The 15,518-nt window shown below is 38.1% G+C and overlaps 1 protein-coding gene across 6 annotated transcripts in view; it reads left to right on the top strand.

The window, feature by feature from the left end:
• Positions 1 to 15,099, top strand: part of LOC139114751 (ras-specific guanine nucleotide-releasing factor RalGPS1-like) — a 62,385-nt gene extending 47,286 nt beyond the window's left edge. For all 6 annotated transcript variants that reach the window (XM_070676641.1, XM_070676643.1, XM_070676638.1 and 3 more), the window contains 9 exons: positions 427 to 500; positions 1,194 to 1,296; positions 1,919 to 1,954; positions 5,687 to 5,872; positions 6,418 to 6,482; positions 8,031 to 8,077; positions 8,812 to 9,010; positions 9,517 to 9,611; positions 12,440 to 15,099. In XM_070676641.1, the coding sequence (XP_070532742.1) occupies positions 427 to 500; positions 1,194 to 1,296; positions 1,919 to 1,954; positions 5,687 to 5,872; positions 6,418 to 6,482; positions 8,031 to 8,077; positions 8,812 to 9,010; positions 9,517 to 9,611; positions 12,440 to 12,469 (835 nt within the window). In that variant the 3' untranslated portion in view covers positions 12,470 to 15,099. The remainder of the gene's footprint in view (positions 1 to 426; positions 501 to 1,193; positions 1,297 to 1,918; positions 1,955 to 5,686; positions 5,873 to 6,417; positions 6,483 to 8,030; positions 8,078 to 8,811; positions 9,011 to 9,516; positions 9,612 to 12,439) is intronic.
• Positions 15,100 to 15,518: the final 419 nt, after the last annotated feature.

The raw sequence follows: 15,518 nt of genomic DNA, 5'->3' as shown, positions 1-15,518 counted from the left end.
CCGGTAGTTGGATTGCTGTAAAACATGATAGTCTTGATCCTAGGGTTGTTTTCTGTCAGACGTGTAAAAGTCATTATGAGATGGAGCATTTCATATTGCTGGGGTATAAGATTAATTTGGACTTGCAATGGAATTTTCTTCGTCAACCTGTAAGAATGCAATGTCATGTGTGAACTAGTAGTTAGTATCGCTGCAAAATGGGAGGACAGTGTCATTGACACTATTTTTTAAAGTAACTTTGTTTTAATAATCATGGAACTGTCACCATAATGTTCTCTACCATTGTTGGCATGTTTGGCGAATCTCTGAACTCAACCTCAACTGATGGGTTTCCCATTTTAGTTTTTACATTAACATAGCCTTTGACTCCAAAAGCCTGTTATGATTTTGTAAGTGATTTTCTCCTTTATTTGCTATTCTATGCAGTTTATCTTTGAAAATCGAACCAGCGGATACTGCCCCAGATAGCTATGAGTGTAGATCAAAAGACGATCTCTCAGGTAATCCAACTAATGTATATTCTATATTTTGTTGTCATGACTACATTGTATCTGTCGGTCACTGCCTGTTTGTGCATTTTTCCACATTTCTGATTTTTTTAATATTATCTGTGTGCATTTGGAAATCAGAAAGTACAATTGGTGCTAACATTTTTGTAATACATTTCTGCCCGTATGTGTGACTATGAGCCTTTCATTTACCTTAAATTTCTCCTTTACTAAAAATTTCTCCTCACAGTTGTAGATGGGATTCATAATTACTGTTCAATTGAAACTTTAATGAATTGCCATCTGACAAAAAACCCCAATGTTATTTTTAATTGCTGCAGATTGTAGTGTAAGTGACAAGGTAATTTGAATTAGCTTGTCATAAAATGAAGCTATTTGTATTTTATAGTTGTATGCTTTTGATGACAAGTTTTCAGAAATCTACAAGTGCATGTAATTGTAGGCAGCATATTCATGAATTCACCTCAGTCTGCTCTTCACTTTGTATACATCAATATGCTGCATTGTTACATTCCAAAACTTGAAAATATGAAACTGTCTCCCATATTGACAAGTTTTCTAAATTCTTCTACATCTAGGAATATGTAATCCATCAAAACAAAGTAGAAGTTACTTGCCCAACATGATACACTATCTGAAATAACCAAAGAATTTTAATAATTATTGTTATCTGTTAATCTTCAGAGTCGCCAGGATCACCACATGTTGCCGGGAAACACACGCCCTCAACACCATCAGCGCCTAGATTTATACCGGGTCATAGAAAAACACGAAGTTTAGGTACAAAGTAAGTTTCAACTCACCATTCTTTTATTACACACAACACCTTCCTCTGTAGCCAAGATTCTGCAAATAAAGTCATGTCACTTAGGAACTACATTACATTTGTGCTGTACTTCTTGCGACATGGAACAACGTCAAGCTGCTACGTGTTCAACTCATAGGAAATGTATTCTGTGTAGATATTTGATGTACATCCTGTTGACGAAATAAATGATTGTAACTGATATCATGTAGCAATATGTTGTAACTGATGTCTTGTAGCAGTATATCGTAACCAACATCTTTTAGGAGTATGAAGTGTAGTTTCACAAGGAATTACAGTGTTTGAAGTCTTTTTTTCACCTTGCCTTTCCTCAAGAATTTCGTAGATGACAACGATTACCTTTTCCTTGATATGAACTCATTATTGGAGTTGGAATCAGTCATGTCAAAAATGTAATGAGAATTGAATAGTCTTCTGTTGTTTTAATAGCTTGGTAGTGAGATGTTGTTTTAGCTTATGAACACTGTTCAAGGCCAAGTTTGGCTGATTTGTTATATTTCTCTGCATGGTCATATCAAGTGTACACTCACTATTTCAAAATAAGTTTTCCTCATTCTGATGACTTGTTGTCTTTTATTTCCAGTTTTCTCTGTCACTCAATCCCCACAGAGTCATTTAGGTGAGTATGATGATCAGTGTGCAGTATTTGCCACAAAATCCTTACATCAGTGTGCAGTATTTGCCACAAAATCTTCACATCAGTGTGCAGTATTTGCCACAAAATCCTCACATCAGTGTGCAGTATTTGCCACAAAATCCTCACATCGGTGTGCAGTATTTGCCACAAAATCCACACATCAGTGTGTGCAGTATTTGCCACAAAATCCTCACATCAGTGTGCAGTATTTGCCACAAAATCTTCACATCAGTGTGCAGTATTTGCCACAAAATCCTCACATCAGTGTGCAGTATTTGCCACAAAATCCTCACATCGGTGTGCAGTATTTGCCACAAAATCCTCACATCAGTGTGTGCAGTATTTGCCACAAAATCCTCACATCAGTGTGCAGTATTTGCCACAAAATCCTCACATCAGTGTGCAGTATTTGCCACAAAATCCTCACATCAGTGTGCAGTATTTGCCACAAAATCCTCACATCAGTGTGCAGTATTTGCCACAAAATCCTCACATCAGTGTGCAGTGTTTGCCACAAAATCCTCACATCAGTGTGCAGTATTTGCCATAGATTGTCGACAGTCCCTCGTGCCTTCTTTGACCGGATTCACTTTATTAAAGTGCGGTAGCAATCCAATGTAGGCGATCAGGCGCCGAAGGCGCGAGGCCGAGTGCCGAAGGCGCAAGATCGAGTGCCGAAGGCACGAGGACTGTTATACCTTGTATGCGCCCTCACAGAACCGTATGAAAAAGGCGACGGTGACGTCACAACGAGTGACGTGGAAATATCCTCGATTGTACGCGCTTCCCAGACAATAATTGTTGACATGAAAACACAGCGCGGCTGTGGTAAAGGAAGGACCCGGAGGAAGGGCCAAGCTAGTGGGGATCATGGAATCAAAAAGTTGTTTTACTGACATAGAAACTTGTTGGGTTAGGTTCACAGTATCCCTGGATACATGTATATGACCGGCAAGGGCAATACACGAGCAACGCGACGATCGCGACATGACGTTACAAACAACAGCAGTCTCCCTTTGCTCACAGCACTTTACTTTATCCGTATGGCTTAGCTCGGTCGACGGCCCGCGGCCCGATGACACTTAGACGGAATCCAGGAACGGCCGAAGCCCAATTGTTTAGACTACAAATAATATGCTAAAAATCAGTTTTAAAAGTTTGAAAATTGAGTCATTCTATTTGGTAATTATAAGTTCTAGTCTTTTACGATCACGGCAGAAACTGGAAACCGTAACTTATACTTTACTCCACATGAATGTATGACCTGAAGGATGACCTTCCACTATCCAAATATGGTATAATTACCCCACCCATAACTATGATGTGATACCTCATGAATATGTAATAGCAAGGGGGATTGGGTGAGGCGTAACAGTCGCTTGTACCAGCAAATACCGGAAGCTATTCCAATACGCGAAACCATGCAGTACAAGCGACTAACGAGAGTCTATATTATTTGCCACAAAATCCTCACATCAGTGTGCAGTATTTGCCACAAAATACTCACATCAGTGTGCAGTATTTGCCACAAAATCCTCACATCAGTGTGTGCAGTATTGGCCACAAAATCCTCACATCAGTGTGCAGTATTTGCCACAAAATACTCACATCAGTGTGCAGTATTTGCCACAAAATCCTCACATCAGTGTGCAGTGTTTGCCACAAAATCTTCACATCAGTGTGCAGTATTTGCCACAAAATCCTCACATCAGTGTGCAGTATTTGCCACAAAATCCTCACATCAGTGTGCAGTATTGCCACAAAATCTTCACATCAGTGTGCAGTATTTGCCACAAAATCCTCACATCAGTGTGCAGTATTTGCCACAAAATCCTCACATCAGTGTGCAGTATTTGCCACAAAATCTTCACATCAGTGTGCAGTATTTGCCACAAAATCCTCACATCAGTGTGCAGTATTTGCCACAAAATCCTCACATCAGTGTGCAGTTATTTGCCACAAAATCTTCACATCAGTGTGCAGAATTTGCCACAAAATCCTCACATCAGTGTGCAGTATTTGCCACAAAATCCTCACATCAGTGTGCAGTATTGCCACAAAATCCTCACATCAGTGTGCAGTATTTGCCACAAAATCCTCACATCAGTGTGCAGTATTTGCCACAAAATCCTCACATCAGTGTGCAGTATTTGCCACAAAATCCTCACATCAGTGTGCAGTATTTGCCACAAAATCCTCACATCAGTGTGCAGTATTTGCCACAAAATCCTCACATCAGTGTGCAGTATTTGCCACAAAATCCTCACATCAGTGTGCAGTATTTGCCACAAAATCCTCACATCAGTGTGCAGTATTTGCCACAAAATCCTCACATCAGTGTGCAGTATTTGCCACAAAATCCTCACATCAGTGTGCAGTATTTGCCACAAAATCCTCACATCAGTGTGCAGTATTTGCCACAAAATCCTCACATCAGTGTGCAGTATTTGCCACAAAATCCTCACATCAGTGTGCAGTATTTGCCACAAAATCCTCACATCAGTGTGCAGTATTTGCCACAAAATCCTCACATCAGTGTGCAGTATTTGCCACAAAATCCTCACATCAGTGTGCAGTATTTGCCACAAAATCCTCACATCAGTGTGCAGTATTTGCCACAAAATCCTCACATCAGTGTGCAGTATTTGCCACAAAATCCTCACATCAGTGTGCAGTATTTGCCACAAAATCCTCACATCAGTGTGCAGTATTTGCCACAAAATCCTCACATCAGTGTGCAGTATTTGCCACAAAATCCTCACATCAGTGTGCAGTATTTGCCACAAAATCCTCACATCAGTGTGCAGTATTTGCCACAAAATCCTCACATCAGTGTGCAGTATTTGCCACAAAATCCTCACATCAGTGTGCAGTATTTGCCACAAAATCCTCACATCAGTGTGTGCAGTATTTGCCACAAAATCCTCACATCAGTGTGTGCAGTATTTGCCACAAAATCCTCACATCAGTGTGTGCAGTACTTGCCACAAAATCCTCACATCAGTGGCAGTATTTGCCACAAAATCCTCACATCAGTGTGCAGTATTTGCCACAAAATCCTCACATTAGTAATAGTAACTGATCTTGGTTATTCAGACTGAAGTAAGACTGGCTCATTAGGCAGTGATATGCTCTGACCATGACAACCATGAAATTATTACATCCCTATATATCACATAGCATGGGGTCTATAGGATTCAATGGTAACTTGTTGATGACATGTATTCGTCATTTGACTGAAACTATTAAACCTGGAACTATTTTCAAACTGACTTCTTCAAGGTTTGAAAATAATCAAACACCATGATTAAAATATTAAGTCTGGTGTTGTAAAAAACTATGCAAAATCAGTAAACCGCATAACAGTGAATTCATTGCCATTCAATGATGAGAATTGTATATTTTTGTGGCTTTGTCTACAATGGAAAAAAGCATATTATTGACCCTTTTCATAAGTCTAGCGCCCTCCTGTGGCCAGTGTGAATTTGAAGTCAAAGCAAGGCCATTGGGGAAAACCCTGGGCAGGGGCTGGAGGTTTATTTCTATTTTCAATTAAAAATTTAGAGTGAAAATTGGGCATGTAATAAAAGCACATAGTCCCTTATTTTGGCTATACTACATAAACTTTCAATAATAATTTAATCCTTATGCAATGTAAGCCACTGATTCAAACATAATTCATGCCATTTTTCTACATTGCTTTTATTCTTTTAGTTTACCCACATCATCAACAGTTACAAGTAATGGTTCAAGACATTTGTTAGATGACAGTTTACTTGAAGACTTTCAAATAAGTAATCCTCTAGAGCTTTCTATCAATGGCCAATCAAGAGGAAGCAGTGATGGGTCTGTGTCAACTATCAGTGATGAACAGGATATGCTAATGAGACCAATTGACAGGTAATGCATCATGTTTGGAAAGTATAGTATTGTGAAGGCACATTCAAGTTCACCCCATTCAGAACACTTTGAACACAATCAAGTTGTAATTTAACCCCCATGCAGACTTAATCCATAAATCTAGCAACATATTTGTATAATGATTGCAATTCAGAAAGAAGACAAAAGACAGAAACACCTCATAATCTTCTTAACACCTCAGTTAATCTCGATCCCGGGCCTTTTCGAATAGGGGGTTTAAAAACGTGATAGTGCCCTTTACAGCCATTTGTGTACATTTCATGTCAAATCTGATCCCATATGTCTAAATGAACACAAGACAGTCCAGCATATGTCACCACTTCTATCCAAATAGAAAAAAGAAACATTCTTTTGCCTATTTGGCTCCTCTGGAATTAGAAACTGCATTTACAATAACATTTAACACTCTTACTGAAGAACGTTGATAAATTTATATCATGCCATTGAAAATGACTTGTTTTTGGGTAAATTTGCAGGACAACTGGAATTTGAAATGTTAATTTATTCTATTTTGATATTTTCAGTTCTTCCATTTCAAGTGATGAAGTTATTTGTACTGATATTTCAGATTCTTCCTTTACAATTCAAGGTGAGATAGGTATTTTCAATATTTGTGAAATAGTTCATATTTGTTAAGTAACTTACAGTGTATACATGAGAGGTACAGGAAAATAATAGTGTCTTTAACGTTGAGGTAGAATATCTAGGATTTCCCAATGCCTAATGTTGTCAGTGATCGGAATGTGGTTGATTTCCCAATGCCTAATGTTGTCATTGATTGGAATGTGGTTGATTTCCCAATGCCTAATATTGGGAATGTGGTTGATTTCCCAATGCCTAATGTTGTCATTGATTGGAATGTGGTTGATTTCCCAATGCCTAATGTTGTCATTGATTGAAATGTGGTTTTGATTTCCCAATGCCTAATGTTGTCATTGATTGGAATGTGGTTGATTTCTCAATGCCTAATGTTGTCATTGATTGGAATGTGGTTGATTTCCCAATGCCTAATGTTGTCATGATTGGAATGTGGTTGATTTCCCAATGCCTAATGTTGTCATTGATTGGAATGTGGTTGATTTCCCAATGCCTAATGTTGTCATTGATTGGAATGTGGTTGATTTCCCAATGCCTAATGTTGTCATTGATTGGAATGTGGTTGATTTCCCAATGCCTAATGTTGTCATTGATTGGAATGTGGTTGATTTCCCAATGCCTAATGTTGTCATTGATTGGAATGTGGTTGATTTCCCAATGCCTAATGTTGTCATTGATTGGAATGTGGTTGATTTCCCAATGCCTAATGTTGTCATTGATTGGAATGTGGTTGATTTCCCAATGCCTAATGTTGTCATTGATTGGAATGTGGTTGATTTCCCAATGCCTAATGTTGTCATTGATTGGAATGTGGTTGATTTCCCAATGCCTAATGTTGTCATTGATTGGAATGTGGTTGATTTCCCAATGCCTAATGTTGTCATTGATTGGAATGTGGTTTTGATTTCCCAATGCCTAATGTTGTCATTGATTGGAATGTGGTTGATTTCCCAATGCCTAATGTTGTCATTGATTGGAATGTGGTTGATTTCCCAATGCCTAATGTTGTCATTGATTGGAATGTGGTTGATTTCCCAATGCCTAATGTTGTCATTGATTGGAATGTGGTTGATTTCCCAATGCCTAATGTTGTCATTGATTGGAATGTGGTTGATTTCCCAATGCCTAATGTTGTCATTGATTGGAATGTGGTTGATTTCCCAATGCCTAATGTTGTCATTGATTGGAATGTGGTTGATTTCCCAATGCCTAATGTTGTCATTGATTGGAATGTGGTTGATTTCCATGCTGGTCATCACAGTAACAAAGTTGCTATTATTAAAGTTTGTTGAAGTCAAAATATTGACAGTAAAATGAGATGAAAGGTCACATGAAAGATTACAAACCAGGCCATTAAATAAGCAAGTCTAAAATGTTAATATTATCCAAAATGTTAATATCCATTACTTTTTTATAACAAATAAATTCATGATTTCAAAATATGTTTTAGTGCTGTACATCATCTGTGTTGTGAATTTGCATTCAAATTGACATGGATTACTTTTTGACATGTAAAGTAATCATCTTGTATCTGTTGCAGGCTGTCTGAAGAGGAAGACAGTTTTGAAAAATGGGAAAAAACCTTCAGTAAGTTATTTCAAAAAATGTAGCTTGACTTCTAGGGGCCAGTTAAACCATAGTCTTCCACTAGATGTGCATAGAAAACCATATAATATTTGCACCCTGTATTGTATATTCAGCTTTTAACCTATGTCAGTGTGTATTCTTGAGTGTGAGAGGCACATATGTAGATTGCCTGGAAAAGTTCCAAACACTTTATGTGAATGATTACTGAAAACATTTCTGAGTTTTTTCGGCACAATTGATTTCATATCAATACAACCAAACAGATTGTTGAACTGCATAGTGAAACAGAATGTACTTCAGTGCTGCGTACACACAGTATTAGAGATGAGTAAATTCCATTTTCAATGGACTACCAAACGTTTTGCTGTGAGAAGTGAGTTTTTCCATTTAGATGGTCTCTTAGAGACACACGAATACAAACATACAACAAATAATGTATGTAGGCCAGTGCAGCACTGCTTGTACTCACTGGTCAAAGGGACACATGACCTGACCTGACCTAATCATGGTAATGCATGACTGTACAGTGATTGAAGTTTTCATGTATGAAGGACATCACCAAATTCTACCTTGGAAAATCTGAAACCCCAAAACGTAAGATGTTTATTTGTTTTACTTAACCATGAAGTAATGATGGTGCAATGAGTTCCATGGATTCTTTTGCCACAGCTTCCATTCTCTCATTTATGTCATGCCAGCCTAACTGTCCACCTCTTCATTTTTTGCTATTCCAGTTTTCAGCGTGGACAAGGTTTTGGGTGGGACTGTGGGGAACCAACCTTGTTTTCTACGCAGCCAAACATTTGAGAGGCCAAGAGAGAAATGATTTCAAGTCATCAGCTTGTAAAATAGTCTCCATTATTGATTGGATGGCGGTACTTACAGAAGAAATTCATCACAATGACGTTGTTCAGATGACAGATCCTTCAAAAGGTCGGACAAAACTATCAATGCTTCCTACATTAACGGAAATTTATCAGGTTTCATCATTAAACCTATTCCAATTTCAATACAATAATAAGCCTAACAGATGACAGAAATTACACTTACCTTCTACCAAAAGTTTCACAATATAAGGTATGACAAAGATCATATCTTGTAAGTCAAACTAGATGGATGCTAGATCACAATGAGACATGTTTTCAAAGCATCAAAGACAAAGTCAGGGTAGGACCTGGTGTCCTCAGAGGTACAAGAACCATTGGCACTGATAATATGTCTTTCTTACTCAAAAATGGATGAATGTCTTACAGAAGTCATCCAAATGTCTTGTAAGTATCCACTTTTTAAAAGCAAGAACTTCTTTACTGCTGCCACGGTTACAGGTAGATTGTCTTCACAGGACATTTCCAGACAAGACAAAATTTAATCTTTGATTTTTTTAGTTAATTTTTAAACTAGTCTTTAATATGTAGTATTCCCTTTGTGTTTTACAATAGGTAATGTCTATAAGTTCAAAGCAGGAACTCCAAGTAGAGCATCTCAGTGGTTTAAGTTTCTTAATGAAGCCAGCAAACCCAATCAAGGTCCTAAGGTAAGTTTTGTTCAAAAGCTTTTTTATCAATTCTCAGAACCACTACCACAGGCACTATCCACTGAAAAGCATTGCAAAACTAAACCAAATAAGTTGTAATCTTCAACATTTTGAGGACAGTTCTAACAGACTCTTGTGTGAGGTATTTAAGAGTATCTCAAACCATACACTCCGAGTTCCAAAACCGAGTCGGACTTGCAAGTCCGAGTACTCGGACTTGCATACTCCGAGTAACACTGCTTACTCGGACTTGTATACTCCGAGTACATGGCCTACTCGGACTTGTATACTCCGAGTACATGGCCTAACTCGGACTTGAATATACGCCGAGTAATATTTGTTCCTAGAAATGCATATTTTGCCATGCCAGACAAGAAACAATCTGTCGAAAAAAAGTATTTTATTACTAACAGAGATTACGGCTAGCGCTGATTGATATGTCGAAAATCTTCTCTTTTGAAAAAAAAAATTCATTTTCACGATGTCTTGTAATCTGTTGCGCAATGTATATTTAACCACGGTCCCTCCACAAGGAGCGACCGTGATTTTACCCTCAGAAGAAAGCTGCTGCCACGGCCGGCAGCAAAGTTTTTTGAATGATGACTTAGACGTAACATTTACAGTAAAACCAATAAACTTCACCAAGTCCAGCCAGTTACTCACTGTAACTCAGTCCGATATCGCACCATCGTTAATTAGCGAAATCAATGCATGACATCACAGGTCAAGTCAGGTCATTATTTACGACCAAATGGTCACTCGCACTCGGTTCATACAATACATGAGTGCACTGTGCTCATTTTATTTTGAAAAAATATCAGTTTAATTATTTTATCAAGACATAAATATGCCTAAAATGCTTCGGCAAGTCTATCATGGCCTTGCCACGCTAGCAAACCAAGGCCATGACGTCACACGTCGACAGGTCATTCAATTATGGCGTCCATGTTCTAATAACTCGCTGCACTGCATCGCAGTGATCATGAAACGTTGTTGGGCCCACTTCAAGTCATGTATCAAATCAAGATCTGATCCGATAATGAAGCGAAAAGACAAGACAAACTCTTAATTTGCGTGATGGTAGCTACACTCGACAACGACAATGACTTGAGCGTGTTGTACAAGATACTACACAGCTAGATCAGAGGTCAGGCTGCGGTCCTACTATAAATTACTGCCCGTCGCTGCCCGTCACTGCCCGTCACTGCCCGTCGACTGCCCGTCAGGAAATTAACCTTCCAATTACTGTAATCTGTCGATATATCAATACCAAAGACCACTAATATAATAGAAAGCTACAAAATAAGAGTCTGTTTTACTCCAAATGCCCGAGTCCTGTCTCAGAACTAACGTGAATATTGGAGAGCTAAGTTCTCTACTCGACGGGCAGTGATGATAGGCAGTGTTCGGACATCAATTACGATCAGTGTTGCCACTCGTTCACAAATCAACGTTGTTGGGGTCTGGGACGACAATTTTGTTTGGTTGTATATTAAGTAATGTTTTTGATATGAGATATCAACTGATTACAGTCGTTGAAAGGTAAATTTCCAGATGGCAGTGACAGGCAGTGGTCGGACGTCGACGGGCAGTATGTATGGCGAATGGTGATGCATGTACGATCACACGATTAGCGTTGCTACTCGTTCAAAAATCAACATTTTTCGGATCTTGGAATATTATTTTGTTGGTTTTTACAAAGAGTAGTGGTCTTTGGTATTGAAATATCGACTGATTACAGTAATTGGAAGGCTAATTTCCTGACGGGCAGTAATTAGTAGGACCCGGTCAGGCTGATCTCGTTAACAACTCTTTCTGAGTTTCTCTGAGCGACTGGAAGTACTGCAGTGTGTATACGCTGTTTGCAAATTTTTATCACAAGATCGAATATTTCCTGTGTTTTTCCAGCATTGTTTTTTCTATAAGCATGTGTAACTCGGCGTATTCAACTCCGAGTAGGCCGTGTACTCGGGGTATACAAGTCCGAGTAAAGCAGTTTTACTCGGAGTATGCAAGTCCGAGTAAGCAGTTTTACTCGGAGTATGCAAGTCCGAGTACTCGGACTTGCAAGTCCGACTCGGATTTGGAACTCGGAGTATGCTGTTGAAAGCACTCTTACATACCTGCTTGTGTGCCATGCAGATCCTATCCTCTTCAGTACACTGAAGCGCCATTTAAGTCAGCAAGACCACGAAGCAAGCAGGTCATTACTTAGCAACACATTATCATATTCTTTGATTTTATGTCAGTGATTTGAACAACAAAATATCTGCATGACAAATGAGCAAGCCACTTTACAGCATTTTGATTCACTTTCTTTATGTAATCACCAACCGAAAACAATTCTGCAATCTGATGTATGAATCCTATGGAAATTGACATGCTAGCAAAGCAAATGTCTTTTTCCACCATTGCAATTTGTTCACAATTTTTCACCAGTGACCAAAATTGTGTCACAATGGTTTCATGGCAGTTTTCAGTACAAGTAGTGTATTCTTTCTCCGTATTTGCTATCAGTCAATACCACCACTGATTATATGGCAGTCAATACCCACCACTGATCCGTGGCTGTCATTGCCCACCACTGATCCTATAGCATATCACCACTGATCCTATGGCATATCACCACTGATCCTATAGCATATCACCACTGATCCTGTAGCATATCACCACTGATCCTAAGGCATATCACCACTGATCCTATGGCATATCACCACTGATCCTTTAGCATATCACCACTGAACCCAGTCTTCTCATCTAACTGATTATTTGATTACTGATAGCAAGTTTCAAATGATAGAGTTTTGTTTGCAAATTTTTTATTTCAGACACCAGCAAACTTGATGTCGTTTGAATGATGACTTTGAACATTTAAACAATGTGTTGATGCCAGCATCTTAAAACAGACATTATATCAATCGTGAAGAAATCCAAGGAAATCCTACGAAGGAAATCCAGTGTCTCCTCTTGCCATGAAAAGTGAACATTTTCCTTGTCGGAGAACACTTATAGTAATACCCAGTGATACTTACAATGAAAGGCTGAATTGCAGCAAGGGACAAGACAGTTCAAACATTTGCTGCATATCGTGTCCAAGATTCCCTTTGTCTGATTCAGCTTGACAAACTCTATCATCAGAGCAGTGTGGCGTAGTGCTGTCTACATGTACCTGGAGCATAGAAGATCAGTAGATGCTGTTTGCTGTGGTCATGTCAGTTGACAATCAGTGTTTTGACATCTCATTGCCTGCACTGATCAACCCTCAATTTATCATCATGTCAGCACAAGATACAGTGTGTGCTGCATTCCAGACATTCGCTTCCTTTGTTAGCAAATGGATAAGCTAACCAAACCCTGGGTCACAGAATAATCCTCATGATGGAATGAAACTTACCAACTGCTACTTTCCCCTTCGGATACAGCTCAGAGGATTGTGTTTATGATTGTCAATTTTCTACGGTGAAGAATTTTCATCTGTACAAAGGTAATATTACAGACAGTAAGTAACTAGTGTCACGGGTATCACACTCTGCTGTGCAAGGTTGCCTGCATGATATTAGAAAGAACCAAACTAAGGAGTAACAGGTTCATTAATTCAGACGTGAAATGTGAATAGGTATGTTTTGAAAACACCAAATGGTTCCATCATTAATATGGCAGCTATGTCTTCATACTTCAGAAATGTTGTTTGTGTAATATTTACTATTGTTCCTATGGCAACATGGCAGAGAAGTTTGGGAAGAAGATGAGTAAAATTGATTTTCAACAGAAATGCAATACACATCACAAGGGCTATATTTATTGATATCACTGGAGATAGGTGACATTTTGAGTTTTAGGTCACGATTACAGATAAAGTGATAGAATAATCATTATTGACACAGTGTGTCAAAATTCCCAATATATGGTAAGGGTAGTCTTTTCTTTTTAGTAACATTGCTAGTTAGAGATAGTAATTTTTAAGTCAAGCCCAGTCAGCACAGGGCAAAATTGTTTGCTTATTTGTTGCTTTCAGCAAAAATACTGGGGGGGGGGGGACAACAAGTTTGCTGCAACCTGACAAACTCTTCTTTCTGGTTTAGAAGAGCATGTAGAATACATAAAACCCTATGGTTTAGTAGATCACTGTATAAACAAAGCAATTTGCACAAACACACACAGAATTCATGTATTTCCAAATGTGTGTGTGCACATGGGTTTGCTTGTACCGCCATCACATGATCCCTCAGGCATACTGGTCCAGCAGATCAAAGTGCATCTTTTTAATTGCAGAGTAGAACCATTGCTTTGTTAGATGGTGTCATAATCTGTGGTTCGCATGATGAACTGTGTAAATGATTTGTTCAGAAACAGCACTTTTCAACTTTAGATATGTAATTGAAGTAACATCTCCTTTCAAAGGCTAACAAGTGCCCTATAGTCACAGTTCTGTAGACCAGGCCATACTGGCACATTTAGAAATGTACCAAGTACATAGCAGAATGGGTTGGTTTTATTTCCTTCTAACATTATCATCGTTAACCTCACTGCCATGATGTTCCTTCATTGTTTTTAACTTTTCTTGGATATTATGAAAACATGAATTCATAAAATCACAACTTGTCCTTAATGTACAGGACAACATTCAACTTTTGCTCATCTTTGGCAAACATTTTTAGACCTTGACTAATTTTGCTGAGTCCATTTTCATCAAGCTGTGTTGTGACAAGAGAAGTAAATGGCTATGAGAGAGTATTACTTGTTTTTCACATGGTAGATGGCAGGATTAGACAAGGAAAGAAGTATTTTGTCATTTGTAAGCTTTCATGTTGTGGCGTCTTCCAACACTACAAAATTGCCTTCACATGTTCACATATTTTTCTTGTTGATTTTGAAAAGGTGCTTTTTTAAACTTCTGTGTAAACTTTCCTATGTTTTTGATTCACAGTTTTCACATCCATGCTTAGTGCCATCTTTTTCATTTGTTTTGGCTTGTTTTGTTTTGTTTTTGGGATTTTTGCAATATTTATGTACTATTTATTACAGTAACCGTGACTTATGTCTTGATACTGTTTTTTCCATGATTGTAAATTTTGCCTTATAATTGTCATAATACAGTTTGCATATTACTAAAGATTCACAATTGGGCTAAACCATTTTTCCATACAGGGGTGCCTGGAGCATTGTTGAAGGACTGATTTTTTCTTGAATGCAATTTCTTCACAATTGTCTTGAGATATTTTGCCAGTGCAGTTTTTACAAAAAAGTATAACAACAACGTAAATGTAATTTTTAGGACACTTGTGTCACAACCTGCCATATTGCTTAAAAAGAAGAATTTTTACAGTATTTTTTAGCTTTTCACATGGCTGTAGAACATTGTAAACATTATCAAATCTCAGGCTAATAAAGGCAGAGAGACTTGTTGCCATACAGTTACTATAAACAGATATAACAAAAAATGCAATGAAAGTTTGTAATCATTAAATTTCCAAGAATATTCAAAGAAGCTGTAGTTTGTCTGGCTTTGTGTGTGTGTGTGTATGTGTGTGTGTGTGGGAGTGGATGCTTCCCAATTCAGTAGCTTATTTCAAGACATAACTATCCTTTTCTAAAACTCACAAAAGTCACTAGTCAAACATTTCTACTAAGAAACAAAGTCAATATTAAGCGTGCTTTATTTCAGTATATGACATTAAAGGCCCATGAGCTGCAACTCTGGGAAATTTCTCCACCCTCAAGGTACCTCCAATTTCCTCAGATATTCATAGTAATCTGCAAATTGAACAATATAGTCATTAACTATGCCTCAACAACGTTTGCTTGTGGCAGAATAGGCAAGAAATTGAACAGAGTTTTGTTCATTTTAAATTTCCCGCCATTTTCAAAATCTTGCCATGTTATGTAAAAAACTGAGATTTTTTGTCA

Source organism: Ptychodera flava, chromosome 16 (assembly GCF_041260155.1).
Source record: "Ptychodera flava strain L36383 chromosome 16, AS_Pfla_20210202, whole genome shotgun sequence".
Taxonomy (NCBI): Eukaryota; Metazoa; Hemichordata; class Enteropneusta; family Ptychoderidae; genus Ptychodera; species Ptychodera flava.
Note: the sequence above shows the minus strand (reverse complement) of the source record. Positions and strands in the feature narration are given on the sequence as shown.